Source organism: Excalfactoria chinensis, chromosome 5, assembly GCF_039878825.1.
Source record: "Excalfactoria chinensis isolate bCotChi1 chromosome 5, bCotChi1.hap2, whole genome shotgun sequence".
NCBI classification, from domain to species: domain Eukaryota; kingdom Metazoa; phylum Chordata; class Aves; order Galliformes; family Phasianidae; genus Excalfactoria; species Excalfactoria chinensis.
The window spans coordinates 22,775,069-22,799,456 of record NC_092829.1 but is presented as its reverse complement, the minus strand read 5'-3'; the positions used below and the strand labels follow the sequence as shown (position 1 = coordinate 22,799,456).

At 38.0% G+C, this 24,388-nt stretch overlaps 1 protein-coding gene across 2 annotated transcripts; it reads right to left on the bottom strand.

Moving 5' to 3' along the window:
• Positions 1 to 150: 150 nt before the first annotated feature.
• On the bottom strand, positions 151 to 23,938 carry SNX6 (sorting nexin 6). 2 transcript variants are annotated; one of them, XM_072338199.1, is made up of 14 exons: positions 23,689 to 23,938; positions 23,479 to 23,529; positions 18,279 to 18,383; positions 17,346 to 17,456; positions 15,701 to 15,822; positions 13,608 to 13,731; positions 12,216 to 12,311; positions 11,251 to 11,356; positions 9,302 to 9,377; positions 7,951 to 7,990; positions 6,814 to 6,900; positions 5,794 to 5,953; positions 5,077 to 5,162; positions 151 to 1,985 (listed from the first exon to the last, which is right to left on the bottom strand). In XM_072338199.1, the coding sequence occupies exons 1-14, from the start codon at positions 23,692 to 23,694 to the stop codon at positions 1,932 to 1,934; spliced, it is 1,224 nt and encodes a 407-aa protein (XP_072194300.1). In that variant the 5' UTR covers positions 23,695 to 23,938; the 3' UTR covers positions 151 to 1,931. The 2 variants fall into 2 exon arrangements, with proteins under 2 accessions (XP_072194300.1, XP_072194299.1); XM_072338198.1 differs by having other exon boundaries at positions 23,479 to 23,526; positions 23,689 to 23,799.
• Positions 23,939 to 24,388: the final 450 nt, after the last annotated feature.

Here is a 24,388-nt window from a genome sequence, read left to right as displayed (position 1 = left end):
CGGAAGCAGGATGGTCCAGGCCCAACCCCGTCCCCCGGAAGAGGACACGTTCCCCCCCCCCCCCGCCCGGCCGAGCTCCGCACCGCTGTGCTGCCCCCGAGCGGCGCGCTGGGGTCAGGCCGAAGGTTGAAGAGACAGACCCAATACCAAGAGGCTTGAAAAAAATTTAATGAGCTACTAACACTGAACAACGAGGACTAGTCTAAAAACTGTTCCCACGGTCCTACTTAAAATATTTACAATTGTGGTAACTGTATATACATTGTAGTCTTTGTCCCTTATCGTCTATTTATAGATGAGTTCCTTAGGAATTACGCCTTTGTATTTGGAAGATGAACAGCACAGTATTAGTGTAGTTGCCATTAATAGAAAATAGTATATACACGATGTGAGTTGCTAATAGCCACTGGGCACTGATAACCAGAAGTCTGAGGCCGTGTCTATGCAACTCAATGCAAAGAGCATGTGAAGCTAAGGAACCTCTGTCTTAGAAGCATTCCGTGTGCAGTGCTGTGGTTTTACTACACTGTGCGATTCACCCTATTTGAAAATAAACCGAGCCCTCCATGCAGCAGTACCAGAGAGTGTAATTACAGAGACAGCCATTGACACCGGTCAGCATCTCCAATCAAAAAATGCCATTCACTGGAACTCTGCTGCTCTACTGAAGGGCTACAAACCCATACAAAGCAGCAACCCCCCCTGTGAGGAATGATTAATCAAGTAAAGCCTCGTTTTACAACATTCTGAGATTATACAAGAGAACAGCAGCTCTTGGAAAGGACGTGCGGTTCAAGGGAGAGACAGAAAGCATTCGACAAACAAGTGACTGTGGATTCAAACAACATAAGGTGTCCTGAGCTCTAAATCCAGTTAGCAGGAGGAGACACAGTTCAGGCATTCCTTTATTAGGTATGCCTTTACTACTTATTTTCCGAAGCAAAGCTTCCCTTTCGTATAGAAGCGGGGCGGTATTACCTTTTTCTACTGAATACCCTTCTGCCAGTTTACTTTCCCCTTCTGGAAAGAAATCAGCTCGTTCCCTTAAAAAACACTTCCACCAAAGAAAATGACAAGTCAGCCACTAAGGTGAAAACTGTGCTGGATAGGAAAGTCACAAGGGAACAGAGGCAAATGGATAAACCTGAGAATGCAAGTGAAAAATTACCAGGCGAATACTTCACGTTAAACCAATCTGGTACCTGTTTTACAGGATGAACAGAGAAAAATCTACTTTATCTGATTTACTAGAAAATATTAAGCTTACAGATGATACAATGGCTGCATAATTTTAGAAAAATCACTGATTTCATGGTTTATTTTACAATAATTGGATTAGTCTACAAGTTAAGGCAAACATACTAATGTATTTGCTTTTCCTTTTAAATCATAGTTATAAAGGTTACACAAAGTTCTTCAAAACTTCTAAGAAATGTTCACAATTGAAAAAAAAAGATTAAGTTTCTTGATATCAGTAAATGGAAAAAAACTAAGACAGTGTGTATACAATGCATTAGAGTAACAATATTCAAATATCTAATGGTAATAGTTAAGCCATTTGAATGATGGACTTCAAATGGTGAACTTCAGAAATTACTTACGAAGGTAAATGATTGGCAGCTGTATCGTAGTATTCATAACATGAACGTAATTATATTGGCTAGATTCACAAAAACAGAGCATTTGGTTTCTGAACAATGAAAGCATATAATGATTAAATAAACATGAATATGCATGAATAACAAGTAAGCTGTTGCTTTGTATAGTCTTGAGCTACTTTCAGGTCTTCGTTTGAACTCTTTTTGAAAGGAGGAGCTCACTTATGTGCACTTTGTCAAACAATCTCCCCAGGGAACTGTAAATGCCTATTTAAAGTCACGAAAACAAAATCCAGGAGGGCAGCCCTTGTTAGCGGGAGGACAGAGCGTAGCTTATGTGTCACCATTTAACACTGCCAGGCAGCTCTGCAGCAGCTGTAAGTTACCCTGTAAAGACACAGAAAAATATGACCACGTTTCCTGGTACATTCACGGTACAAAAAAAAAATGCTTTGTTTTTTAAACAGCAACAACATTCATCATTAAGCAAAAAGAGATACACATTAAGTATATGTGAAGATATTGAAGGAAACTTATTTTTGTTGACTTTAAGAATGCTGTGCCATGGAACTAAACTTGAAATTCAAAAATAAGCATTACTATCATTCCCGGGTCTTTTTCACAAGTTTCTCACAAAGGATCTCCTTTGGCCTTATCAACTGTTTTATGTAGAGCAGTCTCAGCAAAACAGTTCAAAGTTGTAAAGGTTTCATTCTTTACACAGCATTGTTACTGCTCTGTTACTACGGTATTATTCCCACAACAGAAGCATTCATACATATAAAGAACACTGACTTTATTGATAAGTGTTAACAAGTGCTCAAGGATGGGCGTTGTGTAAAAGACTTCTCCCCACAGGTTCATATGCTTAGCTGCATGATTTAGCCACAAAAGTTTCAAAGCTGAGACTAAAAGCATTATCAGAACATTAACTAAGTTTTATCTCTACAGGCAAGTTCTGCTCTTCTTTCCAAAGACAGAGATTTTGTACGTCAGTTTTTAAATCATATTTAAAGCATTCTGAGTCTACCAGACTGTCAGATTTATAATTGAATTTACAGAGCTAGCAGTTAAAAAGCTACCACTGTCAAGTGGTGAACCGCTGGTAAGCCGGGAGAAAAATAGCAGTGTTCACATTGTTTTCTGCATTCATTAATACTCAGATCACTTTACATAACTCTCTGTTCACTCTTAAATAGCTGTAACTAGATTTGTTTCCCCAATGTGAAACTTCTCCGTCAGAAATAATATTAGATTATTAAGTGTAATTCCTATCAGATTCAGGCAAAACATGAGGACAAACTACTCTGAATGCCCAGTTGTAAATATGGGGGAAACTGCTTCCTTTTAAAACAAAATCCTCCAAAAACCAACCTAAAAACATATCTCCAAAAAAACCAAAACCACACAAACCTGTAATTATTTAGTATCAGAAGCTGTAATTTGCACATCCTTGATAAACTGTCCACACAACTACAGAAGAATCTGTAATTCTTATTTTTCCACAGTTGAAAGCCTACCAAGTGGCCACTGGTAGATATGCAAAAGGACACTTCTTTCTGTGTCTGAAAAGGTCAGAAATCATAGCTCTCTCCTCTGATAAGGTTTTTATAATCCATATTAAGCAACTAAACTACATTAAAACAATAGAAGTCTACTTAGGTCTACTGAACCCTTTTCAGACTTATTCAGAAGACATATTTCAGTTACAGCTTCACTAGCTGTTTGTTCTTTTGTGTTTATAAGTGCAGGGGATAGTTGCAAGCTGCTTCACTTGGCCCAAATTCTGCAATATGAACAAGCTCAATATACAGGAGATGTATGGAGACCTGGTGGCCTATCCTTGTGGCATATAGGATTCATAAATCTAAGGGCTCTATTATTCTAACAGTTGATTATTAGCTAGTAACGAAGCCATTAATGGAATGGATTTCTTTTTCAGGTTGAAGTACTTCTGGACTGCATGCTTATCATCAATAGCAAAAGCGTGACAGACAAAACAAAAGATTACTTATCTCTTTACAGTTCAGCAGGAGCATGAAATAATTTGCAGCTCACAGGCCATTACACAGCACAACAAGGTTCTCAGTCATTTCCAGTCTCACTATGATAGCCTACTGACACGCAGGCACACCATTTGTTTTCACTAAGTTTACAAAGTTCACAACACTGACCTTATTTAAATTGTAGTAAATGAAGGACAACAGAGACACCATTGCTCTCCCCAGCTGCAACATTTTATACACTTGACTTGCACCAGCATAGCTCAAAAGTCCTCCAGTTTTACATTCAGAAAAGTATTTCTTGCCAACTCAGATTCTTGAGCACTAAGAATTACAATTATTGGTAGACTGTGGTGACAGAAGCAGGTTATAAAGGACTTCTGACAAGCATTTAACCAAATCCCTTAGCTGTGGATTTCACTTACTTCCTTCTTCTGCCAATTCCAAACAGACATCTGTTGTCAGAAAGGCAATAAGCTTTTTTTGCTTGTTTTTTACATCAGAATCCATAAAGGCAAGACAGTATATATTAATATTTGTGGGAAAAACTTTGGTTTTTGTTTTTCTTCGAGGGAGGTAGTTTAGTTACAATTCCTGTCATAACAGAGAGTGCAGCCAAGGCTCTAAGTGTTTTAAGTATACCTTAGAAGTTTCACCAGATTTCAGTCTGTCAGTCCTCCCTGCTTGAACATGAAAGCCCAACAAAAGAATGTCTCAAAATCCAATGGTAAAATACTTAGTAGGTTTTGACACAGCTTTTGCACAACATGCCTGAGCATACATAAGCTACAGCTGCTTGAAATATTAAGAAACACAGTCAGAACAGGCCTTAAATACTAATCGTTAAGAAAAATAATTTAATTCAACATTCCCTTGCTCCACTGTTAAAAAGTCTCATCTGTTAATACAGTATACCTGTAAAGTATGCTATGCATCTGCAAAATAAAATCTTCACTTACCACTGTTTTGTTTAAAGGCAATAAAAACATTCAAAAAGTATACAAGCAGAAACTAAAAGTCAGATCAGTTCTAACTTCATACAAGTCTCATGACCTCATGATTAAGTCTGTCCTATGTATCAAGTCCCCAACATCTGGATAACAGGAGAAAACACTTTCTATCTCACAGGAAAAAAAAAAAAAAAAGATGAGGATTTAAAAACTGGCAGGTACTCAGGCTAAAGCAATAAGTATCAAGGAGTTAACAAAACAAAAAACCACAGTCAAAATGGTCTTCAAGCAGACCAGTTTGCCAAAGACAATTCCTCCCAGACCCTCAGATATATTTTACTTTATTCTTCTCATTACTTAAGAAACCTGTAGAAAGTTTACCTGTCTGGAAGATGCTTATCATCAAATTCCCCTCTCTGGATGTAGGAGTGTGTATCACACAAAACTAACACAGACGTTTTGGTTATTCAAGCATTTAATGCTTAAAACCAGTTGAAATAAAGGCCAAAAAGGGACCATAATTACCTTAGCATGCTTTAATTCCAGTTCTGCTAGTTCCACTAAATTTTTTCTGAATGCTGCAACTCTTCTTGTCTTGAAGTCTATCAATTCTATATAAAATAAGATTGGATTCATTAATAGTATTATTGCAAGCACCCCCAACTGTTAACTGATTTTCCTTCAAGAAGAAAGAGGTCGGTAATGTCTCATCTGGAAGAATAATAAGCCAGATTCACAGGGTCAAACAATTCCTTTAACTGATAAGACGGACAAGCCTTGTACGATTCTGTCCCAAATGAGTCAGATGACTACTTACCCACAACAATCTTAGCCTAAAAAGGAGTACGGTTCCAGGAAAGAGGCCAACATGTAAATAATACTGCTTTTCTTCACAGTTACTGTAACTCTGCATCCTTAGTAAAACCTCATTTCATAACCCCTCCTTTTTTAGTATCACTGTTGCAATTGTCCTTTTATATCCTTGCCTATGCAGCATATAAGAGAGGTAAAAAATAATCTGCACTTAGACTTTGCTCTGCCAAACAATTACGACATTGGTATTTATTGACTGATGAAGCTATCAGAACTGAAGGAAAATACCATTTGAACTGTGCAAAATAAATAAATGCTACTTAAAAAATAACGCCTTTTTTTAGGAAATGCAGAACAAAAACTTACTAATAGTAACTTGGAATCCATTATTTTCAACTAATAACACAGGATCAAAAGCTACCCAAATACCTTGTTTTGCCGATTCAGATATTTTCTCAAATTTCTGACAGCATATCTGCTGAGTAGTTTCAGCTTGCAGCACATCTTTGTTTTTCGCTCTTGCTTTATCCAATGCCTTATTAGCATTTTCATAATCCACTAGTGACCTAGATCTTCTATACAGGAGATCCTATGAAGTATAAAGGCCATACAGAGTTTACACTAACGTACTCGAATGTTTTAGCATATGCAAAGTAATAAAGAAAATTAGATTAAAATTAACCTTTCTTCCTGTATATTTAACTAAATTATTTTCATTCACTGTATTTCATCTTGCAAGTCACGGGAACATCCAAACTGGATCAGACATGCAATTTAATACTGTTTGGTCTGCATCTTGTCTGACAGAAGCTAGCACCAGATGGCTTAGATGATACTGCAAAAAGTCTAAGAGAAGGCAATCACAGGAAATTTAACAGCTTTTTAGATTAGAAACAAACTATATTTAGATTACAGATCAGAAATACAAACAGGGCTTAAGAAATAGCAGTACTTTTTTTTTTGTGCAACAGTTATTGCCGTGATCTAAATACAGACACTTTCTGTCAAATGCTTCCATATTCTACTACTTAATCATCTTATATCAAGCCACATTAAGAATGAGTCTCTGTAGGTACTAAACATCCAATCTGCCCACATTTTTGTATCAGCGCTTGCAGAGAACCTGCAGGATTCATCTTCAATATTAAAATGAACAAAACAAATCTGCTTGCAGTCTACAGCTTGAAAATTTTATCAAGTGCTCTTCTACTGTTTTCAGTTATACTGCATGTTTTAGCCTTGACAAGTGGTTCACACAGCCCAAACAACTGCACTTCTATTCCTTATATAAAACAGAGATAAAACTTGCACAGCTGAAGGAAAAAATAACAGGCTAGAGGTGGTATTATTTCAACCTCTCAGTTTAAGAAAAAGCAGCATATTTCTCCCCCCATTCACCCTTTCTTAAAAAAGGGACACCAGTCCACCAAACACAAAATGTAAGTTTACCTTAGCAGCTTGAGATTCCCTTAAGTAGTATTTCAGAAGATCAGAAAGTTTAAGATCTTCATCAGCAGATACCCGGGCCTCTATTTTCTGGAAAAAAAAAAGTAAAAACACTGATTTAAATATCTAGGTATCAGAAATATATACTTGTACGACGTAAATACAATATGAACTATGCAGCAGTGCAAGGCATCGTCTTCTTCAAAAGTTAATCATGCATTTGTGATACAATACTTAAATGTGGATAAAGAGAAATTGTATTAGTCTTTTATATTAAGATGTGACAACTGGCTTTCCATTCTGAACAAAAAAGCATTCTTTCCAGTTCCTATTTTTATTATTGTACACTAGGAAAAAATATAGGATAGAAACAAATACTTATCTGGTATAAATAGCTGTACAAGAAGTGTAGTTTTCAAGATCAAATGAAAACAAATGTTAAGGCCCTTTAGTAGAGCAGCTGTGTAACTGACCTGCATTAAATGGTTCCAAATATTACTTTGTAAAATTTATATGTTGCATGACTGCACGTAAAACAGACACGTCTGTGAATTTCAAGTGTGTAAATGCATTTTTTAAATCTTATTTTTAAATTAAAAAATTCTCAAAGGTAACATTTGAGATCAAAGCAAGTAATTTCAGGATTTCCTTCAAAGTACCTACTGACGTGGATACAACTGTTTCTTTACAAGCGTAACACTTTTCATGCAAAACATTTCCTAGTTTGCAACACGCATGTCTTAACTTCAGAAGCAAGCAGTATGACCACTGTTTCTTTTCTAATTAAGGATTACATTTCTTTTTTTCCTTAGTAAGTTCTGTGATAACCAATACCAAGTATGACAAGCAGTCTATGCACTTCAGAGGCACAGCACCTTTACTAGCTTATTATGCAGAAGACAGGAAGACTACCAAAAATGTAGTAGACCAAGTACTCCTAAAGACCAATCATTTTCCAAACAGATGACTGAAAATTTATGCCTTTTCATTCCCTACTGCACGCTGCTTACATATTCAATATCACAGTAACCATAAAACATCTCCATCCTAATGCATAATTGATGCAAGATATCCTGGTATTGCTGCAAAGATAGAATATATCTAAAGAAGAATATATCTAAAAGGTTTCGCGATACATACCCTTGTTTTATCAAATAATTCTGATACCTTCAGAAAGAATCTGTAGGAAGGAAAGAGCTCGCATTACAATATTAACTTGAAAAGTCTAATCAGTTTTCTATAAATCAAAATATAGTTTGTGCATGGCAATGTAGACTGTAAATGCACTGCCTATAATTGTCATTTACAGAATCCAAAGAACATTAAGAGTTTCAAACTGCAGTACTTCAAATATCTGGGAATTGTACAATTTCTGAAAAGGTAAGAGATTAAGTGTAATGTAGGGATGGATTTTACTAGAGAATAATTAAACAGCTCCTCAGAGATCCTTTAACTTCCATAAATTAAACCTGAAATACCACCATCCTGGCTAACAGTCCTACACAGTTACCAGCTCTCCTTCATTACTTTTCTCTAAACAATAAACATGATGCATGCCCGACTTGGGATTCAGTAAGCTTGAAAAGCATGGCACACCTTCATCACAGGAGATGATACACACATTTGGTGTCTATCGACAAACTGTAACAGCAGTGTGTAACAGCAAACTGAATTATAGCTGTTGCATTTGGATAGGAGACAGATATGAATCCTGACAGACTGTAATAGACTACATCAAATCTCACTATTATAAACTAAGTAGTTGTTTATAATCATTACAGTAATCTGTAAGGTATCACAACATGTGGATGTATATAATTATAAATCAGGTAAATTGACAAAAAAATAGGTCACTTTTCTTATACACCCATCTACTGAACACTAGTAAATGTTCACAAGCATTAACTAACATCTTTAGCTAGTTAATTTTTACTTTCAGATACATCAAACAGTTCACATTCAAGCAAACCACTGAAAGAGTGAAAGACAAATATCCATACACAGAAACTTCCTGCTATTTTCAAAGTTTTTGGAATTTCCATTCCTTTACTTTCCTGAAGGCAGTAAATAAGTGTCCAGAACAGCAAGGTTGTCTTTCAAGATGCTGTTACAGGAACATCCAAAAAACCTGTACACTCAGACCTGCGATATGCCCTTGTTGCATACACTGAAGCACTTCATACACTCCTTTAAAAAAAAACATCAAAAAAGTGAGAGTTGAGGCTTTGCCTGTTCTGTGAGGGCTCTTCCTCTCGGTATCATTGTCTACCAACTACAGAAAACAATAGCATTTTTCCCAGGAAATTATTAAAGCAATAATATTAATACATTCTCATGTTACAGAACAGAAATGCTAATTGAGAAATCTCTTAACAGGATACATCTGCAATAAACTCTGTTCTTCTCGTAACAAGAGTGCTACCAACTCAGCAGGTCATCATTAAGACTGCTACTTAGCAAATTCCCCCATAAGCTATTAACAAAATCTTACTTGCATATATCTGTGGAGTCCTGTGTTCCTAATGCATATAATGAAGAACCAATTCTATTATAGTCATCCGCCACATCTAGGAAAAAAGCAAGCACTAGTTTTACTATTTAATTTCTCTCCTTTCTGGAAATCAAGTTCCTTTATTTCTTCAAGAATGTTCTGGGGTTTTTTGTTTGTTTGTTTGTTTTGTTTCTCCTCCTACAAGGAGCACGCTTTAATACAAAAACAGAAATAAAATTCATATCATGAATTATGAACTTCACACAACAAACATGGCTCTCTTACCAAACTGCGAAGACTGTATTTTATCTAGGGATATTCAATACAAGTAGCACTTGCTTAGTATGTTTATTGTGCAACATTGTTAGGTTTTATCTTTTAGATTTACAGATTCAATAGTTGATGTCCAAATTTAAATTCAAATCTGAACTCCAGAGCTATTTGAAAGAAAAGAAAAAGAAAGAAAAATCCGTGTGCTTTACGGCATTACACTGAATATCAACTCTGAACTACCAAAATGCTGTACTGCATTCACATCTTTTCTTGCATATGTTTAATTTTCAAGAAACCCTTCCCCATCAACAATTGGTTACTAGTTGAAGAGGAACTGGAGTTAAAGCATTTTAAACAATAAGATCAGAAGCAGAGTTTGTAAAGAAGGCTGCCTAATCTGACTAGTGAGATATTGCTACACAGATTGCTCCTTTCAAAACTTTTAGTATGAACTCAACATCCAAGCAGTGTAAAGGAAACTACATTTTTTCTTGTTATTGCTGTTTACAGAAATGCTTACATTTGTAAAGTTCCTGGATGAACTACCCTAAACATAAAACAATTAAATCAATTCTTTTTTGCTTCTTCAGAAGCAATTCTCACCATTAAGCTTTGACCTTTGTTCAAAAGATTGAGTGGGTCACCATCTATTCAATTCATTTCTCCATACATCCCAAGCTAATTATTGTAGCTGGTCGCAGTGAAAAACAGTATAAGGTAACCATTAACATCAACTATATTTCACACTTAAACATCAAATACATTTTCTGCTGGATATAGGAAGACAGTCACTCTGAAAGCTCTGAAGTTCTCTGTAGATCACAAGCAAGTTATCAATGAACTACAAAAGGCCCATTTCCAAAATAAGCTTCCCAAGTTATGAGAATTCACAGTACTGTTTCACAGAAGTTGCCAATAAACATATAGGATTTGAGTCTGAAAAACTGAAATCAAGGGCAATGAAAGTCAAGTTTTTCATAGATTCTCAAAACACAGTTACATGTTCCTAAACCAAAGGTTTCCTATTTTCTCCCCCAACTGGCATAATGCAATTGAGGACATTACCTACAGCTTCAAAAAAAGATGACATTAGCTAGCATTCAGCTTTGGAAGAAAAATCAACAACGAATCGGAGAATCCCACCTCAGTTACAAAAGGGGTCTCGCAAACCAAGTTACTGAATACAAATCCCAATTCCCACTCTAGAAGGCTAAAAAATGGAAACCAGACTTCCCAGGCTAAAACTAACAGTCCAAACAGGAGTTTGCCACTCAGTTAAGTCAGTGCAATGCCTAGTGTGCTACAAAGCAGCACCCTGATAAACGCAAGCTTAACTAATTAAGAGCAACCTCATTAGGAGTAAAGTCACAGGTAATGCTCTATTACCCACTTCACAATTTAAAGACTAAAAATCAGACTTCAAGGAAAAAAAAACTACATAAAGTTTTATTTCACTCCAAAGGGACTGAAGAGATCTCTAGCACTGAAACATGCTGTTCATGCTCCATCCAGACTATCACAGCAAAGGCTAAACTTTGAAAATAATATTAAACTTTGTTTCTCACTACCGGTAGAGTATACTTTGAGAAATTCACCTTTTCTTGTAAAAACTATCACTCCTCACAAATCACAGCTGCGCACTCTAGCACAGCTCTCCTTCTGAAAAAAGAACTCACTTTTATGTGATCTTGTCATCTTATCGGATTTGGCAGAGGCATCTTTGACTCGGTTGTGGTATTCTACAAGGAATGTCCTCTCGTGTTCAAAGAAATCATCCACATCCTGGAAAGGAAAAAAAAAAAAAGAATTTAGAAAAACTCTCAGATCTCACTCATTCTGTACAGTGCAAATTATACTGAGAAAATGTGGATATACTGCTGTTGCTGTGACATGAAATGAAATCTACTTTTATCTAAAACACCATGTATGTAAACTGTTTATCCTCCTTACTTATTTAATAGTGATCTCGTGTTTTATTACAAATTTGCAACAAGTATTTCAAAGGTCTAAGTAACTAAACCTGAAACAAAGAAAATCAGTTCACTACTACCTACCATTTTGTTGATAGAAATACAGGGTAAATGTCAAGTACTTAATCAACGACACTAACCAAGAAAAAGGTAGGATGAGGTAGTAAATTACTCAATTGTGCAAATGCAATGGTCACAATACAGACAATACAAATTTACAGCACTGACCTTTATGACGGATTTCTTTAAAGTTCGTAAATGTAGGTAAATTTAAATTGCTATTGTATTACCATTTAAGATATGCAGCTTCAACTAAGACTCTAAAACAGCGCAGATATTCAATAATACCTAACAGACTACAACACAGGCTTTGAACAATGTGCTTTTTGAGTAACCACTGCTGATTATTTGAACTTTATATTTTTTCCTGTCTCATAATTAATCCATGGTTATATCCTCTGTCCAGTAAATCTGAAATTCAAGATTTTATGACTAGGAACTTCAGCTGCATTAATTTGCTTCCAAATGGAAAGTTAATACCAGAAAAAAAGACCAAGAAAGACCTTCTGTAGAATTTTAGTTATAAAAACATTATTTCAACATTAGGAAACATTGAAAGAAACAGGCAATGTTAATACATTTCTAATCTTGATACATTAAGTAGCAATTACCTTTACTCCTGAAACAATGACACCATCTGCTGATTTAACCATATTTTTAAAGAAGTCTTCCAGTTTCTCTTTCTTATTTTTCCCACGAACACTCAACTGAAAGAACAAATTGATATATCAAATTATTTCATTTGCTGGAGGCAATAAAAGCTTTTTTGTTGTTTTTTAAATATAGAAAGACATACAGAAACTTGCTGCTTCTAAACCAGTTTTCCTGCTTATCCAAGCTCTGTCTTAAAGGGAATAAAGCCCCATGCACCCAGACTAACAGACTACTCTGATTTACTACTTACTGTCCTTTATAATATTCTTCCATTAAGTACAGTTCAGCAATATTCTAGCAAATATGGATTATAACAAATTAATGACATATACATGTCAGTTATCAATAATATAGTATTTATCATGAATAGCATAACTTGAGTTAAGCTTTTATTACCTGATTTTGCTCTTTTAAGTGTAGAATGACAAGTCTCTCACTTTGAAAAACTAGAGAAGCATTCATCCCTCACTGCACTAAAGATAACGTTGGTTTCAGCCCACTCACACTTCTCTCTGCTGTCCATCTAAGCTTGTCAAGTTTAAGAAAGTTGAGTTCCTTAAAAAGCTGGCATTTCCATGTCAAACAATAAGAGGACCCTCCGTAACACATTTTGAAGGTAAGTACGTACTTAGTCAAGCCAATTTGTGTCATGATTTCTACTTCAACATTCAGTGTTGATTTCTGCAATTTTATAAAGGCAACTAAAATATATTTTCAGAATGAGAAACCAACCAACTCTAACACCAAGCAGCTTCTATGAACTCAGATTCCTTTCAATCAACTCATATACTGAGTTGCCATCTGATCTTAACACATGGAGATCCACAAAAGCAAAGTATCCAGAAAAAAAATCAAAGTCTCATAGAAAATATTTTCTTTAAAAAAGGGGGGGAGAGGAGGAGGAGGGAGGAGCTTTCTTTATCATAATGCTTCAGGAGAAACCCTCTGCTTTTGTAAGCAACAGAATTTAAACCATTGTTCTAAATCCTAAAAAATTTATCATCTGTTTTTATTACACCAACTCCACACCCCAAGTTTTAGTCAAGGAACAGACAAGTATAACAACACCACGTGAAATCGTCATCCAAAGCTAATCTTTTTAATCCAAAACATAATAGATTCCCATTAGTATTTTTCATTCTGACATGAGAGTAATTGGTTGCCCGGGCGGAAGCAGAATGAACTCCTACGGACATAAATGAATTTGTAACTTAAAATACAAATATGTCCAGTATGAAGGAACTGATGCAATTCGCACCAGGAGGTAATGCTTTCTTAATCAATTTTCCACACCACCATAAAAGTACATCTTGATTTTTCTTGCCAGCAATTTAGCTTTCAATACTCACATCCTGATTATATTCCAAGAAGACATGGAAGTTTAAATCCTTTCTCAAAATAGGGTGTGCTGCCACACGACACAAGAATACTTCATGCATTGCAACTGTCTTCTTGAATATTGCCAAATATTCACTGAAAATAAAAAAACAAGACAAACTAAGAATTTCACTTGAAGCAATAAAATCTGAGATAAGCCCACTGAGAAGCTTTAAGAGGTCCTCAGTAAAGGCACACACAAGAAGTTATCATTCTGATACTTTTATATATAGAGACACGTATATAAAAACAAATAGTATAATGTTAATACAAGGGGGAAATTTGAAGCCATAACATATTACTGAAAGATTTTTAAAGAGAATTCAAATACAATCCAGTTTTTAAGACTAACACAGATGGGTTTGCTGCAAGTGTAATTTCAATTGTGTCCTTTCACTGCCTTCACAAAAGTCAAGAAATTGAGATATATTAGTAAGTAGACAGCAGACGCGCAATTTCCTTCCTCCCCATCTCCATCCCCTTGCCTATTTGCACCCTCCTTCCTTACTCAAACATTCATATCATTTGGTTAGCTCTTTAAATAGCAGCCTCTTATTCCATGACAAAGTACTTAGCCTTTTTAGGCTGAAGTTTATGTGGATCTCTTGCTTCACTGTGGTTCTAAAAGTGAAATTAAGTGCTGCCTTTGGTAAGTACAACCAAAACAATCACATTTAACCTTTACAGTTGTGTAGTTGCTCAGATCAACCAACTCAACTTTAAAGGAAATATTCATTTGTGATTTAATTAAGAGGATGGCATTCTTATTAATACAAGTTTTCTACAATTCTTTTTGCTCTGCAAATTCAATCAGTAAGATGTAACTTCTCTATAAACAAGAAAGGGGCTCTTTTCCCCATTCTGAGGTCAAACAGTGAAATAACACTTTTGCTTCCACTATGTGCGAGGAGGTTAAGATTTACATACCAGCAAACCAGCAGGGCCAGTGTTGGGAGATGTTTGATCTCAGTGAGAGTAGTAGTCATTCAGTGAAGACAAAAAAGGAGGATGCAGAGGATGGAGGTGGCAGTAGAAGAAACCCAAAGTTTTCTGTGTTATCCAACCCCTAACCAGACCACAAGAGAATCATGATCAGGGCCGCTGGAAAACCAGATTCTTTAAAATGTAGTGTTTTACTAATTTCCAGTTCTCTGTATATGAAGTGTATATCTACTCTGCAGTAAATTACATTGTATGCAACACTAACACAGAGTTTTAAGATATTCGCTCACAGCTGTTGACGTTTGGAGAGAAAATGTGAGTTTCTAAGAGTTCTATGTACTTCTCTTGCCAATTCAGAGCTCTTGATAGCAGTCTAGAAGCAGTGTAAATATACACTTGAAAACTGAAACCAATGACAGGAAAAAAGATCAAAGAAGTGAGTGCATGACAAGGAAAGTGAAAGGAGCCAGGAGAAACTTTACTGTGTAACTCAGCATAGAACAAGAAGACTTAGTTCAAATGTTTCAATACTCGCTAAATTGACAGTATGTGAAGATACTATTTTCACAAAGTACATTCTCATTGTGCGAAAAAATAAAAATAAAAATATTTCAAGAAAAAAAAAATCTTCTAGCAATTGCTGTATTTCTTAGGGAACAGAAGGTTGGTATCTACGTTTACAATACCAACCACATGCAAAAATCCCTAGTTCAATCACTTTATGCGCAGAACTTATTTTTTGTTACGTTTATAGAATGGGGAACACAAGAAATAAAAAAGACATGGGCTACCTTCTCCTCCCTTTCCAAGTGCTCTGTAAAGAAAAGGATCTAACCATGTTGTTGGGTTTTTTTACTTACAAAAGAATTTTCAAGAACAAGCTGACTTTCTTCCTGTTTCAGAAGCTCGTCTGATAAATAGTCGTAATTTCTAAGCAATGATTTCTACAATTTTCCTAATGGCTCTGATCATGATCACTAAGATAACCTTGGTTATGTAGCAACTTGATTCTCAAGCTTTTATCTCACAGAGAACCACTGCAGTGAAATCAGAAACATGGGGCAGCAAACAGCACTAAAATTTGAAGGGAAAAAAAGAAAAGGTAGTAATGAAGACTACATACGCCTCCAGTTCTTGTTTCATCTTGGTGAATTCTTCTTTAGTCATCGATCCTTCTCCTTCTCCCAGCTTCTGCAATTTCTCCCTTGAGGCATCGAAGTCGGGCCTGGGTGGCGCTGGTGGAATCTAAAAACAAATAAATTCTTTCAATTTGCTTAACTTTGGTTCCTTTACTGAACAGATACTTTCTGACTGAAAAGTCTGCCTGCAGCTTGTTAATACATGGCTCTCTCTTTTGTCATTCATTAAAGCATTTACGTTTAAGTTCTCTCATGAATGAGTTAGGTGTTTGGAATTAGTGTGCCAGCTTTCACCAAATGTCCTTGAAGATTACTCAAGAGCTGCCATAGCTGACCTACAACAGAATTCAAGCAATACCTAGCTTTCCCAATGCAAGGAATTAAAACTCAGAATTGTTCTTTTATAATTAGTAAGGATTGTTTCTTGTTGAAAGACAGAAAGAATTCTACAATTTCTTTCACACCACTTATAACTCTCAAAATTATTAAATCAAAAAACCCCACATTCTGTATTGTCTGCAGGAGCCAGTGTTTTCTTGTAGCACTGCTGACGTTGAAGATATATCTGTTGAAATAACAAAGCAAATAACAAACAAGTCCGTAGGTTACTATCATAACAGCACTGAAAGAGAAAACACTGCAAACAAACTGATCCTGAATTGCTACGAATAAAGAGAAACAGAATAAAACTAAAATGTGCTCAAAATTAAGTTTGCTTATGTTTGTCCATTACATGAATGCATTACAGAACTAGCAAAATCCAGAATTTACTCAGACAACTGTTGAAAGCTAATTACTAGAGATCAAAGCCCAGTCACTCCCAATAGCTCTTCTTACTAAAAAAGACTAGCTCAAGACTAGTATGACACATCACAGATTATCATAATTGTAGCCATTAGTCAATTAGAAATACACATTTACCAACTGAATCAGTAGACCCTCTCACCCACACATGAATACCTAACTTTCACAACAGGATAGTAAGTATTTCTATCCATAATTAATGCATGAACAGCAACATCCATTTTTAATAGGCATCGCATCATAAGGTGACTATTTTGAGGGCATATCTTCCCTGGATGCATGAAATAAACAATAAAACTTTAAGTTGTTAATTTACATAATAACGTGTTCTGTATTTCTAGATGGTTTTCAGCGTGGGCTTTTCTTTCCCCCCCTCAAACTGTTTTATGGTAAAATGATTCTGATCTTCAAAACGGAAACTGAAAAAGCCTAATTGAGAGTGTTCGGTTACTGCAATCTACCATCCCAGATTAAACAAAGGCAACATGAAGCTCTCAACTAAGTTAAACATTAGCTTACAAAAACAATATTACCAAGTTATACAGTCTCCAACATTTCAATACTGTAGAATAAAAATATGCTAGGATATAGATTAAGCTGTTTGTTCCTTAGTAATAAAAGAAAATGACAACCGCAGTGATTTTCCTCCAAGCTTACTTCAAACATTAATTTTGTGTAATTGCATAAAATGAAGTCATAAAGCATCTGATCTCATTTTAGTAGGAACGAACACCTGCTGTTTCCATCAGATGTAAAAGCAGCCCTGAGTACTTCTCATGTCCACAGAAACCAGGATACACAAAACAAAGGAACTGCCATACTTACAATATAGCCAGCATAGTCCTCATTCTCCACAAAGGAATCATGAAGCCAAATAAATTCTTCATGTTGCCGAACAACAGAAAATTCACTCTGTTTGAAATTAGGTAAGGAACTCTGGAAAGGGAAAAGAAAGAAGAGTTACAGAACAACAATAAACAGTTTTTAATTAGTATATTAAAAGAACCCTGAAGGAATATCAAAGTATATCCCTGTAAAATAATAATAATAACTCTAGCATCTAGATAAGTATTTTACCTAAAGTTCATACAGCAATAATTACTCCCACCTCAATCAGTGCATCAAACAATTGGAATGGTTTGCCCAAAGAAATTGTGCAGTCTTCACCCTCGAAGACATTCAAAACTCAACTGGACAAACCTTGAGCAACCTGCTCTGCTTAACTCTCAGTTGATGGTGGAAGTAGGGAGAGAAGGGACTAAATGATCTCAAGAGACCTTCTTCAACCTCAATGATTCCATGATTCTGCACTCAATAAACCAACAAATTTACCAAGTCGATACAAGCCGTAACTAAAAATGACTCCTGAATGACTCCATTATGAAATGTATTTTTAGAATCTGAAATCATAACCAGCCTAAGTGGGAAAATAAATGAATAAAAATAAAAAACTGTGGTGTAACAAAGATTCTAACTACAAATAGGCTGCTTAATAAGCATAGGAATCATATGATAGCACATCAGCGCAAAACAAGAATGCTACTTTATTCCACAGTTTTTTTGTTTTTTTTTTTAAACTTCTATTTTTTGTCATCATTTCCTTGAGCACCATTGCTAAATGGTCACTTAAACATGAGATAATACTGTTCTCTCATCAGCTCCTTTGGAACATTTTACACCTGCTTCATAAACACAGTTTAAGCAAGCTTTCTTTCCTATAGTCAAGAGAATGTTCGGTGTACAAACCCAGGCTTTTACCTTTGTATGGACAGTGAATTTCACTTTGTCCCTCTCACTGAGTGCATCTGAGATATCCACTTGCAGAGCAGCATCAGTCTGGAGATCGACATTTATTGCTCTAAGCTAAACAAAGAGAAAGAACCTATTTAGGTTAAGTACATACATACATATATAAGCTAAACATAAAAACATGTTAATTGCATTTCCCTCATACTTCCCTTGATAATCCTAAGTGATGAACACCTTTAGAAGATTGAAAATAATTCATTTTTAAAAGCAATATTAAATAATCATTTCCAGCCGGAAAAAAGCCACACAACTGCAGTACGCCTTATTGCACACACGACCATATGAATTTCCTTGCTTGCATTCCCTGTTAGCATACCATGTTCATTTCTGCGTATTGTTCACGTACTAGTAACTGAGGTGGTCAAGACAAAGTACCCGTACAGACAGCAGCAATTCCAGTAGGCTTCTGTCTTCATTTTTCTACCCGACCCCTATCACTCCTCCTATGCATGGCTCAACTGACAACCAGCATCATGTAAAGGTAATTAAGAACTAACAGTCATAAAAGGCTCCTTTAAGAAAAAAAAATGGTCCTATATTTCAAAGAAGGAAGAGTTACTAAAGAGCCAGTTTGCTCACGTTGTCTTACACTATTCCTTTGTTTAAAATGCCCCATGATAGATCAAAAGTGCTAATCAAAAAACAATCCAAAACAAACAAATCAATCCTCTGAACGTCACAGAGCTAAGTCCTTCTGGACATTTTTTTTTCTGAAAAAATAAGATAATCTTTTGAAAAACAGCATGAGAAACGGTAACAAGGCTAGGAATCCCTGGTTTTGCTTTTATTTTTTCCATGGGACATGAAATCTGAACTCCCATAAAATACTTCAAGTCACAAAAAGACGGCAAGACAATGAAATACAGAAAAAGAGTATGTGAGCACAGTGATCAGAAGAGGCAATGCCTGGCAGTAACTAGACCAAAAGCTCCACCACTACCCAATGAAACTAACTTCACCTTACCTGCGCTTCTGTTCTAGAGCAATTTGTCCCATAACAATTTTATAATCATGATCAACCAACATTCTGAGTATTTTTACAACTACTAAGGCCAAATCTAAAATCTTCTACAACTGCCCCCCAGAAATTATTTCAGTGTATTTCATGCCTGTGATGTTTACCTTGTACTCAAACGGTTTCCCTTGATGTTGCGTTTATTTCTAGAAATACCACGTCCTTCGATATAAAAGTGCTTTTCCATACAAAGTTGCAGACTTTTTTCCTACAAGATTTCTCAGGAATGCAATTTGAAGTCCAACTCAAGTACAAAAATGTAAAAGTGCAGCACAAAGGCTGCAAACAAGCACATTTTGAAGAGAACTCTGCAACATGCTGAAAAAGCATCAGGACAGAAGCATCAACCACCACATCTTGTTTCCCAGCAGTTACCTTAACCCTTTTGTTAATGTCAGTGGCCTGTTCCCACTCTGCCCTCAGTGCACAAACAACTCTGCACCTTATGCAGTAGCGATCAGACTACTCGAGCTTACAACTACCGTATTAAACTAAGCCAAATCATACAGCCTGGAGTACCCTGCAAGGCTGGTTCACCGGCAGAATTTTATTCCTCACAGCAAAGCTGGAAGTCGTTCCATAGTGACACATTCCCACACACGACACAGGGATTTTTGTTTTGTTTTCTCAAGTTCAGAGGTTACTGCCTCACACAAAGATGTGACATTAGCATGCAGCGACCCGCTGCAGATCACATCTACCAAGCAGAATCTCCCAGCCCCTACTGTGCTTCCAAATTCCTTTAGATTTAATTTAGGAAAGAAAAATATAATTTCACATACCAAACTCTGCCTTATGTCAGGACACCACAATTTCCCAGCTTGTAAGAAAGTTTTTAGTGGTTACATTGTTTGATGCACTGCTTGCTCTTCTCCAGCCCAACAGAAGGAGCACAGCGGAGTACTCTCAGAAAATAATCTGGATTATCCCAATGTTGGGTTCGGTTGTTTTCCACAGGCCATAACAATGAAAAGGAAGAACAACCTTAACCATGACAACTCCACTCACAGCATACGTTCTTAAAAGACTAATTGTTTGATTTGTACTGAGTTAAGTTTGTAACGATCGCAAAGAGTTTAATCACATGTTAACTTATGCTATGCAGCCTGACTGCCAACAGGGAACGTTTTCATCTGCAATGGTAATGAAGCATTCAATGAAAGGTGTCGAAGACAATCACAAAGTTGAAAGAGTCTAAATTTATTCATATGACACAACGGTTCATATTGTATTACTGGGAATTAAAATCACAACATCGTCCCAAAACAAATTTAAGCGATCTCTTCATCACTACTCCAAAAGAAAGCGGCCACCAACTGATAGCTTCTGAGCCACGAACACCGCAGGAAACAAAAACAAAATGCTACGAAGTTCTCCAAAGTTTGATTTGGACCAAAATGAAACTATTTCATATTCTGGAAAGAAAGATGAGTGGGACAAGTCCTTCAATCCATTACAGCACAGCAAAACCATTCTATGCTTAGATACATGCCCTACACTTAGCTTATGCTTTGCATAAGCATTCAGCATAAGTTAATTTAGCTGCTTTGCAGTTTCCTATGCAATACAAACGAAGTCCCTTTTTTATTCGAAGTCTAGAAAACGCCAGAAGCCAAACACAGGTCTAACCGACGTTACAGTACTAAGAGAATGCAGTGCAGTTGAAGATTTGGCACCTAAGTACTTGTTTAAGGACCAATTAGAATTCATATGTTAATGAAAAGAAGCTGCTAAAGACAAGGAAAACGAGCAAACTTTACATTCCTAGGCAATGTCACCATTAACAACAGTAACTAACTACACCGCCCTCAGCTTTCAAAAAGGTTAGAGAGAAAGGATCCCTTCTTCAATTGATTCTTTACAGGCAGATAAATACACAGGGCAAGAGAAATAAACAATACTTTACAACAGAGGAACACCAAGCCTCACCGCAGCATCAAGTTTCTAACAGACCTGTTCTAAGGGATAGCACACTTCCCCTAAATGAGTACACGAGAGCATTATCCAAGTCAGCTGAGGTATACATAGATATGAAATACACAAAACAGTTCTAGTAGAGCAATACTATAGCACACTCTTAAAACACTTGTTGTTTACATTAGAGAGATCACACAACAAAACACAACCAGGAACTGAGTTACTCTCAGTGGACTCAATAGTATCTTCCTAAGTGAGATTTAGAAAAGCAGTTCCTGCAAGTTCATTTCATGGGAACTATTTATAAGTAGTTCCATCTACAGACCACCCACTGCTACTTCCTCAAAGACGATTCTCAGTACTCTATTTTACAATCACCCACAAAAGACTCCATATGGTATAATGCAATTGCGAAGAGAATTTATGTGGCATCAGCATAAATTCCAGCTTTCCTTTCATCCCATCATCCTCACACTAAACACAACTATAGCTGACCAACGCCATACTGAAGAGTTAAAAGTACAGTTGTTAATCTCCGAATTACAGAGGAAAGAATCCCCGTTTCCAAAACAAAATGCTAATTACTTTAACCAGAAATTGTAATTCACGCTTTCAAATAAAGATTTGACTGACCATTTTCTAATCACAGAGGAAGGCAACAAGTCAGAACCAGCAAAAAGCTCTATGAAAAGCTGTTTATTTTTATTACTGCTAAGGAAAACGTTAGCGTTTTGAAGATAAGAGCACAACAAACCTATTCGTGAACACTCTGCTAGTGTTGCTTCTGATTAGGTTTTCTGTATCACAATCCAAATAACGCAGATAACAGCCTATGTTTTAAGCCCAGGGATTTACAGAGCAGTGTGAAGGGGAAGAAGGGGAGGGAAAAAAAAGAAAAAGAAAAAAAAAAAAAGGACTAAAAATAAGAAACCAAAGCTGGAGAATAGAGGACATTGCTTAATTCCTCAGTATTGGACACTAGAGGAAGTGAGAGGAAGGGAAAGAAGGAAAAAGAGGACTGCGCTTGGCCAACTGTAATGATGTCAGCTGTCCAACAGCACAAACATAACTGCTAAAAGATTTCTAATGGCTTTAAAATTACACTGCAAACTCTGACTACTTGAGGCCTCAAAGGGAAAATTAAAAGACAATCAAGAACGTTTTACACATTCTATCTACATCCCCAGATAAAAAACAACCTAATCATGCACTTCAGCGCCTGTTCCTAAACAACAAAGAGAACACATATGGAATATATTATTCAAACCTCCTCTGAACTAGGGTTGAAGAATTGGAACTCAGAATGGCTTGTGTTGGAAGGGACCTCAAATTCCACCCAGCCTTCCATCTCACCCTTGTTCTAACATTATCTGCCTATATATAAGGATATACAGAATACACTCAATTCATACCACATGCTTACAGTCAAAAATCACAAGGTACAGAATGTTACACTTGGTGCTTGAGTATTACATACATGATACAAGTGTATGCCAATGTGGAGTTGTTCAGACTTGGTGTCTTTAGCAACATGGGGGGACAGCTCCTGTAATAAGCAGCAGCAGCCAAGCCAGTCCCTGCCATTCTGTACAGCAGCTTCTCTCCTAACTCACCCAGTCCTTCACAAGATACTACCTGATAGGTAGACCTGAATGAACCACACCAGATTAGCTTATTTGCTGCTTAACTGAGACAGGGAAGTTAAAAATGAATGCACATAAACAGTGGCCAGAAGAGCAGGTCAGAGATGCGTTTTCTCAGTAAGGAACATCACCCCGGCATCCGCTCCCGACAACAGAACTTGTGTTCAATAAGGAGCTTATTAGGCAATGCCAGCCTGCAATGTAAACGTCCCTTTGTTACCCACGGGAACCCCTGGGGCCTAAGGAGAGCAGAGGGTGCTGCGGTGATTCCCCACGCAGGGCCGCACACCCCCAGACCCGCCGCCCGACTCCAGGCGGGGGAGGGGAGGCACAGCGAACGCGGCCCCGGCGGCACGCACGAATCTGCCCCTGCTCTCCAACAAAAGCCCCCAGCAGCTGCCCCTGGAAACGCGGGGACAGCAACAAGGGCAAATCACAGCAAAACACCCGCAAAGGGGACCCCGCCCGGGGGAGGCCACCCACCCCCCGAAGCCGCCCCAGCGCCAGGCCTCAACCCCAAGGCGCGGAGGCCAACCCCGCCCCCGCACCCCCAGTGCCACCCCGCGTTACTCACACCTCGATCCTCCTCCGAGAGGAAATCTGGGCCGTCGTCAGAGCCTTCCTGCTGGGCGCAAAGAGGAGAAGGCGGCGGCGCGGGCCACGGCGGGCGAGAGGAAGGAAGGCAGGGTGGGGGAGAGACAAAGCGCACAGGTTAGCGACCGACCGGCCGACCGCACCCGCCCACCCGGCCTCTACCCCCGCCCCGGGCCGCCCGGACACCCACCATCATGGCTGCTCGCCGCGCTCCCGCCGCCGGCCCTCCCCGCCAGGCCGCCCGCAGCCCAGCGGCGAGGCGGGGCTGCGCGCGGGGGCGGGGCGGCGGCGCCTCTCGCGAGGGAGCGGTGGGTGCGGGCGGCTCGCGCCCCGCCGGCCCCTCCCCCTTTGCCGTGGAGGCGGTAGGCCCGTGGCGGCGGCGGGGGTCGGCGGTGGCGCGGTGCCGTCCTGTCACCCTGCGTTCGCCTTTCTCGGCTCTGATTGACGCGTTGCTCCCCGAGCTCCCTTCTACACGCTGCTTTCTGTGCTCGGTTTGCCGGTGGCAGCCTGGCTTTGTTCACGCGTGCAGAATTCAAAAGGACGCGCAGAGAGCAAGGCAGCAAAACCTCTGGAAGCAGGCAGAGCTGTCTGCCTCGTCCCTGACCTTCATCCATGGCCTTAATTTCCACGGGAGACGGGCTTCCACAGCATTGTGCCTTTCTGGAAGCACATGTGAGAATGACGGTGCGATTATGCTGCACTAGAAATAAAGCAGTTCATTATCCCCTTTTGGTTTACGGGCAGTTACGTGGCTGACAGCCTTTCTACCAGACGAAGAAACGATAAATGACCCTTCGTTGAATGACTGTGAAAAGCACCAGCATCAAACAGTGCAAGGAACAAGGAACAGGGCTGTGGAGGCTCCAGGGCCGGGCTGCCTTCGTGGGTGA

Excerpts from the sequence above, each read along its gene's own strand:
- SNX6 (XM_072338199.1), bottom strand. Across the intron at positions 17,457-18,278 it reads AATTCACTGTCCATACAAAG|AGTTCCTTACCTAATTTCAA; the intron begins GTAAAAGCCTGG and ends TTCCCTTTCCAG. Across the intron at positions 7,991-9,301 it reads GACTCCACAGATATATGCAA|ATTCTTTCTGAAGGTATCAG; the intron begins GTAAGATTTTGT and ends TCCTTCCTACAG.